At 45.3% G+C, this 10,660-nt stretch overlaps 1 protein-coding gene across 1 annotated transcript in view; it reads left to right on the top strand.

Annotated features, from left to right (window-relative positions):
- Positions 1–257: 257 nt before the first annotated feature.
- Positions 258–10,660, top strand: part of TRABD2B (TraB domain containing 2B) — a 258,325-nt gene continuing 247,922 nt past the window's right edge. Inside the window, exons 1-2 of the mRNA XM_058030443.1 lie at positions 258–365; positions 805–1,365. Coding sequence (XP_057886426.1) covers positions 258–365; positions 805–1,365 — 669 coding nt within the window. The remainder of the gene's footprint in view (positions 366–804; positions 1,366–10,660) is intronic.

Below are 10,660 nucleotides of genomic sequence, written 5' to 3'. Positions count from 1 at the left end.
AAGCCCGGAGCCAGAGGGGGTGGGGGTGGGAAAGGGCGGGAGGGGGGAGAGCATGGGAGGGAGGGGGCAGCCAGTCCTTCCCCCTGCACTTGTCAGATGCAGATGGGACTGGCAAAGTTTGTTTGAATAAAAAAAAAGGCTAAAAAAAAAAAAAAAAAGGGGGAAGAGCAGGAGGAGGGGGGAGGAAAAAAAAAAGATCCTAGAAATCCAAAAAGGCTCATCTGGGAAGGAGAGAGAGGAGACCGAGAGGAAGCGGGATGCAACTCAACCTGACGCTGATCTGCTTCGTCTTCGGGGGGTTCCTGCCCGACGCCGCGGCCCGGCGGGAGCAGATGGACACGGGGCAGTGCGACCTGCCCCGCTCGGTGAGCCGGGCCGGGCCGGGCCGGGGGCGCGCCGGCCCGCGGGGGATGCGCGTGTGTCCGCGGGGCGCGCGGGGGCCGCGGGGCGCGGGCGGGACGGGGGCGCGCGGAGGGACCCCCCCCCCCCCCCAACCCCGCTCCGCGCACGCGGGCGCGCGTGGCCCCCACAGGTGTGGCGGCGCTGCCCCGCGTGTGCCCCGCGGAGGGGCCCGGGCCGTGCCCCCGCCGCAATCGGGGGGTCACGGCGGGACCCAGCCCCACGCGGGCCTCATAGTGCCCGTGGGCTTTGCTCGCTGCGAGCCCGCGTGGGGCTGGTGCGAGGAGGAGAGGGGGAAGCGGGACGTCCGCTCCTCCTGCCCTGCGGGCAGCCCTGAGGGTGGCATCGCTGTCTCTTTCCTTTGTGCCCCTCCATCACTGAGCAGCCCCTCTGTCTTCCCCGCAGCAAGGAGAGCTCAACTCCTTCCTCTGGACCATTCGCCGTGAACCCCCCGCTTATCTCTTCGGCACCATCCACGTGCCCTACACGCGAGTTTGGGACTTCATCCCTGACAACTCCAAGGCCGCCTTCCACGCCAGCTCCAGCGTGTACTTCGAGCTGGACCTGACGGACCCGTACACCATCTCGGGGCTGGCCAGCTGCCAGATGCTGCCCCACGGGGAGAACCTGCAGGACGTGCTGCCCCGGGAGCTGTACCGCCGCCTCAAACGCCACCTGGACTACATCAAGCTGATGCTGCCCCACTGGATGACCCCGGACCAGCGGGGCAAAGGGCTCTATGCCGACTACCTCTTCAACGCCATCGCCGGGAACTGGGAGCGCAAGAGGCCCGTCTGGGTGATGCTCATGGTGAACTCCTTGACGGAGACGGACATCCGCTCCAGAGGGGTGCCGGTGCTCGATCTCTACCTCGCCCAGGAGGCCGAGAGGATGAAGAAGAAGACGGGTGCGGTGGAGCGGGTGGAGGAGCAGTGCCACCCGCTGAATGGGCTCAACTTCTCCCAGGTAAGGAGGCTTCTGGGCCTCGTGTCTTATCCCAGGATATGGGGGGTGTTCTTGCACTTCCATCAGCTGATGGGGGTGAACCCCAAGCCTGCTGCAGCGGAGTGGTCACTCGTGGGCCTCAGCAGCTTTTGTACTGGGCTGCCTGTTCTCCATCGTGCTGATCCGTTCTGCCTGCGGAACCGCCGTGATGTGCGTGGGGAGTGCTGCGTGTCTATCACGTGTGTAGTTTATTTGAGAGGCAAATGTCCGGGGTGTGAATGTATGTGTCAGCTTGCCTGCCACTTGTGAGGGAAACTTACATGCTTCCCATCCTGTCCCGGAGCTGGGCAAAAAGTGATTTTTTTGTTTGTTTGTTTGTTTTGAAGTAAAGCAGCTCTGTGTACTTGTCAGGAAGAGGATGAAGCATGAACAATGAAAATAGAAATTTCCACATTGTTCAGATTGATTTAAGTGCATGCAAACTGTCAGTCGTCTTTTTCGTGGTCATTCCGGGTCAAAACAAAGTCATGTTGCCTTTGTACTGGGGGAAATTGAGTGTGCAATATGCATGGGTTTATTTCATTTTAGAGCAGGTAAATTTCACCAAACAGAAAAGGATGTAGGTTAAGAAACAAAAGTTATTGGTGTAACTGGACTCCGGAATTCTTTCAATGGATTTAGCTTTAAACAGCCAAACACTAAGCCATGAGATCTATTTCATTTCAGTGGATTAATGAGGAACACAGTAACACCTATTGACTTTGCTTTGTGGAACTGTTTACGTGAAATGAGATTTACTAGAAATTGAGGAAATGAACGTGTGTGGAAGAAAACAAATAATCCGGGGGAGATTTAAGATGGTGTCAGTTACTGCTATGATATTTCATTCTTAACCTGCTTTTTGTCATTAGTTTTGGATCGGTCTATTTCCAGCCTTATCTTACTGTCCTACTTTGACCAAAAAAATTCTTGGTGATGTGGGGGAATAAGGATTAAAGGACTAATCTTTGGTGTGATTAAAATGTCCTTAGAGTGCCTTCACCCCCTGCTCCCCTGAAGTCCAGTAGGAGCTATTTGAAGGGGAAAAAGTCTGGCTTTCACTAACATTTGGTTCATCTATATTTCAACTAGGAGTCTTAACTCTGCATACAGCCTTCAGAGCAGATTTTTCCATACACTTTTGAATGTATTTTCTTGTTTATCAACAAAAATAATTAGAAGAAAGCCCCTCAGGACCTTTGCATTATTTAGCACACATCCAAATCAAGGAATTCGTTTTACACTATTCTGTCTGAAAGGTTTAATTGCCTGTCCTCTCTGTTGAGCCCCTTCTTTAAGGTGAGGTAAAAATAATTAACCATTCCAGTCATCCTATAGTGTTTGGTTGTATTAGGTCAAAAATGGCATTAGAGTCAAGCACATGAAAGCACCTGGTTAAAATTGTACCACTTGGAAGCTTTTTAAATGTGAATCATGCTACGTTTTTTTCTTTCCAGAGAGAGTGAGCAAAGAGAAAGGAAAAGGGACAGAGTGCAAAACTCACTGCTGCCCTTAACCATAATTGTTTCTCTGTCCAACTTTTAAATAGAAACAAAAATTTCCCATTCATTTTGCTCCAAAAATAATCTAAAAAAGAACAGTAAAGGTATTACTGCTATTGGCAAGCAAAGGACAGTCATTTATGCAAAACATTTGTGCTGATTAAAAGAATACATTCCATTTTAATTGTTAGAGAGAATTGACAAAGTTGCTGAAATAGATCAGTGTTCAGGAGGAATTTTCCTAGATTGAAGCTTTTTCTGGGAACAAGGCCACCAGAACAACAGGAGACAAAATTAAACAAAACAAACCAGATATTTATTTTCTTGCTTCCTCTAGATTTCCATGCATCCTGACACCTGGCTAGTTGTTTAACAATAGTAATTTGTAATGTTATCACACCGTCTGGCAGTCCTACTGCTTGGTGTATTACTGTGCTAATTTAGTGGAGTGGATTAGTATTGCAAGGTTTCACCTCCCAATTCCAGGTCTTGGAGCCTTCCTTAAGCAACACGTAATTAAAAGCCACTAAAATGGAAATCAGAAATTGAGCAGCTTTTGTCTCGCAGGGTGTTTGCACAGTTTGATGAGAACATCTGTGATAAATTATAGTCCCAAATCTGCTAAGGGCATCAGCGGTTTTTTACCTGTTTTCAGCATTACTATTACAGGAACACTGCACATTATTTCTGCATTCAGAATTCAGGTTTTAGGACTGAGCCTTGCTGAATCATGTCAATGCTTTTGTTTCCCACATCCCCGAAGTCCAGTATTTTTGCCCTAAGCAAATTTTAAAAAAAGACAAAAAAAGCTTTTTTTCCCTACTTCTTCTCCTCAAAGGCGGCTTTGTGCTACTGCAAATATTTAATCTGACTACATGCACCAAATCTGTTAATCTGATACCGTGAGGAGGAGGAAATCTAGGAGTGGTCCTGGTGTGGTACTTGGTTTTGATCTGCTCTGAAAGAAAGTGGATACACTTGCATTTTTGGCCAGGAACGATCTTTGAAACGTTCTGTGCAAATGTTGATTGTCTTAGCCGGATAAAAAGATTAAGGTGGCTCATATAATTAGCTGCTTCCTGGAGAGCCAGCTCCTGCAGGTAGGGCAGGGAGCATTGTTTTCTATTGTAAACCCCGAAACTTTGTAGTTTGATGCTCTGCTCACCCTAAAACCCTTGCACAGTGTTTCCTGCTGCTTTTCCACATCACTCCCATCCTCCTGCCTCCTGCTTGGATCCTGGGGGGAAGTGTTATCCCTTCTCCTGGGACTCTGGCAGCTGCTGGTCACTCAAAGTCCGGGCCCTGGATATGGTTGAGCTGGTGTCAAGGTGTCTGAATCCCAGCAGAAGGCAGTGTTGGGAGCCTGGATGCATGGGAATTGATAGCAGGCTTGGGTCAGGTTGAACTTTTACTGCTCCTTGGTATTTGAAATTTCAGGGTTTTCATGGGAGGTGGGACAGAAAGGGCTGAGGCAAGTGAAGAAGAGGAAGCAGACAAGTCTGTCTGACAGCACTGATGTTTATGTAGAAAGTGGCCAGAAAAGGGCAAAATCAAGTTGGCCACGGCTGAGTATTGGTGAGGGGTAGATGACATTCCAGGCCTTCTTGTGGAATCCTGGCAGAGGCACTGCAGCCACTACTGGCTGTGAGGGCTCATCCCTGTGTTCTCTGAGTGCCAGCTGGGATTAGGGCTAAGCTCTCTCTCCTCTTTGGGACCCTCATGTGGGTCTATGATGGGAAGCTTTCCCCAGGTTATTGTTGGAGCAAGGAGAATTGTGAGGGTGGCTCCTGCAGCTGCTCAGGTCTGGTGCATCCTCCCTGATGGCCCAGGGCTGTCTTGGGACCCCCATCACCCTGGAGTGATTGCAGTGTGTCCCCACTGAAGGTCTGTACAGTCAGCAAGGGGGGGATCTTACTGCCCTACCCAAACTGCTGTTCCCTGGGGAGGTGGGTGACATGTCTTGCTTGTATTTGATCTTGCTTCTCAGCAGGATCCACAGTCCCAGACAGCGTTCATAGCCCTTCCTCCACATTAGAACTAAAATCCCTTCCCCATCCCATCCCGAGCTTGCTCTCCTCAGGGACAGTCTGCCTTCAGCTCATAGCAGATTCCCTGAATCCCAGTGTTTGTAGGGGAAATTTTGTGTCAGGGTCCAGCTTCCTGCCAGCCTGTTGGTGGGGAAGCTGTCAGGCTGGTGAGGAGCTGCCAGCACCCCCTTCTCTCCCCTTTGGCTGTTTGGGAAGCTCTGACTCTGGTCTCCTCTGGCTGGTATCATTTCCAACTGCAGGGGGAGATGTTAAATATCAAACCAGTGTTGATTGGATCAGAGACGGCCTCAAAGAAAGAAACCTCAGACTGCGCCAGATTAAACTTCACACTTCACCATTCTCCCCCTTTCATTTCTTTGCCGCCTCATTCTCTGCACAAATAAACCTCATCTCCCCGCTTTCTACCAATGAGACAGCATTCATGGGGCAGGAATGACTTTGTTAACAAAATCAGTCTTCATTTCCCAGGTCCTGCTGTTCCATCAAACCCTGGGACATGGCAGCTTTGATTACTCTGGTGATAGGATTAGAGGGGGGAACAAGTGCTGGTTAATAAAAGGCCGATGGGTGGTCCATCATGTTTGGTCACTGACAGCTCTGCAGCCTCGAAGCTGGACCTTCAGTGGCAAAACAGTAATATACAGAGTAATATACAGCCAGGGCCACATCCTGGACTCTATTCAATCTGCCCTGTCCTCTTGAAAAACTAAACATGTCTGTGATCACAAAGCTGGGATTCTCCAAGCTGACAGGACCAGTGTAACTGACTTCAAGAGAAGTGTACTTATTTGTCCTAATGAAAGATCCGGGCTCAAAGTTTTCTGAACTGCATTAAAGGGCTCAGTTTCAGAGCTAGCTGACTTTTGATAGTCTGCATAGTTTATATGAGGGAATATTACTGATTTTTAAAAAATTTTTGAAATAAAAGTGGTTTTTGCCTAGTAGAAATGGCATCTTCTTGCTTTTCATAGAATTTCAGGCTTTGTGAAGAGATCAGGAGTCATCAAAAACAGCATTACCTGTTTTGATTGCTGAATGTTTTGAAAGAAATGTTGTTAAAGAGTTTGATTTCACACAGCTATACATAGTGCACATAGTTTTCAGCTTGCTGGCTTTTGTTAAACTATCATTCCCTTCACCCTCTTATGCCCCAGGGTAAAAAAATTCCCCCAGCAAAATTAACCTCGGGGTAGAAATTCGTATAGCAAAAATAGAAATTCTTCCATATAACTAGTGGGAGGTGCTTTATGTCTTCACCGGGGAGCCGTTGAAGATGAAACTATGCAAGTATTAAAATGACAGTAGTGGCAGTAACACCTGAAAGGATCAGCAGCTGATGTTTACAGCCATACCCGCATGTAGGTGTTGATCTGTACAGCCAGTGAATGTGTGTTTCTGCCCCACAGCCCCTTGGAAGGCTCACCCAGGCATTTGATGGCTATTAAGAAAGCAGCCAGTCACTAAGGATGGCTCGAGGGGCAGCTGGCAGTTAATCTGTTTTATTTATTGTGTACAGAACTGCCGGTAGTGTTTGTGCTACTGGTCAGGTATGAGCTCTCCTTTTCCCTCTGATCCTTCACACCCTCCTTGGTAACATCCAAGCCCAAGGCAGGTGTACCTGCCTCCCATGAGCAGGTCTGGAGGTTGATTTGTTTGCAAAATTATGGGTGCTGCCTGTAATTGGTATTAGGTAGAAATTATATCTTTGTAAGATCGTTCTTAAAAGGGCAAAATCCCCAGAAAACAGTGTGACAGACACTCAGGGGAGTCCCTACTGTACCTGGGGCAGCTTAACTTTATTAGTGTGTAGAAGTCAAATCGTACAGAATCGTGCCATTTTTTCCTGTGTGTGTTTGCCACCTCAGAGCTGCTAACCCAGTAGATACTGGGTTAGCCCCTGTTTAGTAAATGGTGTTTTCACAGTGGTGATTTTCAATCTGTTTGTTACTTGCTGTCACTTTCTGATGCTGTTGCAGCAGCAGTCAGGATCCGCCTTCAGGCCTAGAGTGCTTTGCTTATAAACAGAATAAACCATTGACCCTAAAATCCTCCACTTGAAGTATAGTGCAACCTACAGTTCTCAGAAAGTCTTTAACAGCTCCCCTCAGCTCCCTAGTGAGTAGCAATCCACATTATAAAGGCAGCCCACATAATTTGGGCAAGTCAGAGGTTCCTGGATTGCAAAGGCCAGAAATGATCTTACACAAGGGCACTCACTCACTTTGCACTCCTGCAGAGAGCAGATCAGTGGCAGGGCTCCTGGCAAAGCATATTTAGGGACTTCAGAGGGACATACTGTAAAATAACAGGTTTCCCCTGTGCTATGCTTTACACTGCAAACCCTTATTAATGTTTTCACTGTTGTTAGGAGTTGATGAGACAAGTAAAAGGCAGAAGAAATCACAGTGTTACTGCTTAAACCATGGGAACTTTGTGTGATTTCTTTAATCTTTTGGTCTTATTAGTGAGGTTCCCTGCCTGCTTGGATGAATGACTGTAAGCTGGCATCCTCAGAGGACAGTGTTTAAGTTATAGCAAAAAATGGACATTTTCAGCAATGATTGGTATTTTAGAAACTTCATTGGTTTTAACTTTCAAGGGTCAGTGTTAGAAGAGCCCCATTTTGCAAGGAAACATATCTGCCTTGTGTTCTCAACTTTCCCAAATCCCTCTTCCAGGTAGGCAACCAGTACAGATGCTCAATGCCACTATACTTAAAATCTGCAGAAAGCACTGTAGGCTGATGACACAATTTCAGTATCTTTCAGAATATCTCAAATTATTTCTAGGTTGCAATTACTAAGACATTTTTTTCTGAGCATTGCAACAATTGTTGAACTTAATACTCCTTCTGTAACCCCAAAAGCATTATAGTTTCCATCCCGCTTGAGACACCAGAAATTAAACTGGTGCCTGCAGAGCTTAAAACTGCACATATCAGTGTTTGAACTTAATACCTCAGTTCTTGGGCTGGAATTGGAGCAAGACTATGCTCTGTGCAGAGTGGGAACAGACATGCAACTAAACTGTAAGACTGGTTGTATCCATCACAACAGCTAGTAGTTGTGGTGTCTCAACACCTCCATGAATTTGCTTTTTCTGGTGCTCAATGGAACAATACAGTTATTTTGTATAATTGTTACTGTTTATTTGATCTAATTATCATTTAAAGGCATGGAGAATGACAAGTGACCTGGTTAGTATCTGTCAGAAGCTCACGCAGGAATTCACACTCATGTCTGCTGCTTTTATCACTAGTTATTCCAACACCAGTCATTCACATTTCAATTTCCAATATTTTAGAGCTTCTGGTGCAAGTAATTTCAGGACTTCTAGCACAATATAAATGAAAGTTGGTAAAAACTTTAAATTAAAACCATGTGCTCAGCATTTTGAAGTGGATGTTGTATGGCTTGAGGAGGCTCATTAGAAAAAGTATTTTTAGTTTGAATGAGATCAAAGACCCAAGATTTTCCACTCTGAGAGTTGTTTAGCATAGTACTGGACACCCCATTTCTCATCATACATAGACTCCCATAGGCCAGTTATGCCTGAAGAAATCATCGTCCCTGAAAGATTGTAAAAATTAGATTTATTATCAGTGGACCACTGCTGATCATCTCCATCCAGGCACTATAACAATGCTGAAGGGTTGAAGAGTCTTGGAGATGTCAAAAGCGAGTTTTATTCTTGACTTCCTCAAAATCAGGATTTCAGCCCATACCAGTGGGTAGCAGTGTTAGAAGTGACAGGCTGAATCCTGTGTGTTGTATCCATTCCAGAGTCCTTTGAAGCCAGGGAAAACACTGAACCATCCCCAGAAACTCCTAGTAGCACACAGAGAAAAGATTGTAAAAAAAGAAAAAGAAATGAATCTGATATCTTCTTTTCCTAGGCTCAGTTAGTGTGGAAGTTATGAAGCCTTCCACATGAATTCCAGTCCAGAGGTTCTTCATGCTTGGGTATGCCTGCAAAATGGGAGTTAGCTAAGATGGGGCAAAAAGCTAGGAATTCAGTCATTGGCAGTTTACTTAGCTGTATCAACATAATTAAGCATAATAGCAACAAATGCTTTATGTTTCCACCAGATTTAATTAAACTTACTTGCTGCTGCTACCCGAACTCTTCCATTGGGGCACTTGTTGGGAGACACAGGTATCTCCAATATATAAAACAGAGAAGAATCTGCCTTTATAGAGCAAAGCAATATTCATCAGACTTAGTGAGCCAAGGAATGAGAAAAAGGAAACAAATCTTACATTTATTTTCTAACCTCTTTCCATTTTAATAAAAGTCAAGTTATGAGGAACACAGGAAAAGTATTGCTTTCAAGTAGGCAGTTCTGTGTCTTGAAAGTATCCCCTCAATATTTTAGAGACTGTACTAAATCCAAGGTCTCCATTAGGCTCCCTCACTTTTGTTAGCAATCACAATGAAGACTGATTATTCTCTGTACGCTTTCTGCCACTGCACAAATTTAGCTCTCCTTTGATTTCTTGCAGCCTTTTCCTATTACAGGTGACAGCATAATAGTGATGGGGAATATTTATTTAAATGTGAGACCAAATGCTCACAGTGCAGGAGTTTGCAGAGTCAGCAGAGAGGGAGAGGGCAAAAGGGTGATTTGAGAAACAAGCCCAAGTTTTTGAAGGTCTTTGTATTCCTGGCATGTGATTATTTACAGTTTTAGAAATGATTATTGAGATAAATGTTATGCCAGAAGGAAGTGTGATGGGACGTCCCAATGTGTCTTGTTGATTCTAAAACACTGGTAAAATGATCCCAGCACTATTAATGGTGAAAACGCTAAGCCCTACACCATGAGAGGAACTGGTCCTGACATACTGGGAGTCAGGTGGGATGCTAACTTGTAGTTTGCTTTCAAGCTGAAGTAATTCTTTATTTTTGGGATATCACAGGGGCAGGGGAGGTACAAGTGTGCAAAAAATGTCTAGAAGTGTTGTTTTCATAAGAGTTAATGATGCAAAAAGCCCTTCTTTTTAATAATAAATTTCTTGATTAAGACAGGAAAAAGCTAGAAAGAACATTCTCAAAAAAGCTCATTGTCTGCCTATTGGAGCAGATAACTTACTAACACCCAGAAGTGAGCAAAATCAAGTTTTCTAATACAAAGTTATGGCCAATATATGGCTTAGCCTTCAAACAACTGGGGTGCAGTTCAGCTCTTTCAGCATTTCTCCTTTCCAGTACCAGAATACCAACGAGAAAATTACCTCCACAGTCCATGAGACCAAGTTATACCATCCTGAAATAATCCAGGTGTTTGGTGGCAAGATGAAGTTGAGAGGCTCAAGACAACAGGCCTTTGCAGGCATGAAACACTGTCCAACTTTATGGATCTGCCTGTCTGCAGACTGGCATTGGCCAGCTTTTTACCCAGCTAATTGTGTGAGGCCAGAGAGGATTTTCTTTATTAACTTGAGTGGCTTGGCTGTGAAATGAGACATGCTGTACAGTGTATAACTCAAGCTCGCTTTCAAAGGAATTTTTATTGAAGCTGGGTATCCAGAGAGATCTGAGCCTTTAACATGTAGTCATCTGAAACACACTCTAGGAACTTCATAATTTAAGGTCAGCATTTGCACTGGTTCATGTTCTAGTAATGGAATAGTGCTTGCTTTAAAAACATACTAAATTTATATCTAAATGTACAAAGATGGGACTTTTTCTTGAAAATTAAACTGACTGATCTGAGCACTTGCTGTG

This window comes from Melospiza georgiana, chromosome 9 (assembly GCF_028018845.1).
Source record: "Melospiza georgiana isolate bMelGeo1 chromosome 9, bMelGeo1.pri, whole genome shotgun sequence".
NCBI classification, from domain to species: Eukaryota; Metazoa; Chordata; class Aves; order Passeriformes; family Passerellidae; genus Melospiza; species Melospiza georgiana.
The sequence above is the reverse complement of the archived record's forward strand: the minus strand, read 5'-3'. Positions and strand labels throughout refer to the sequence as shown.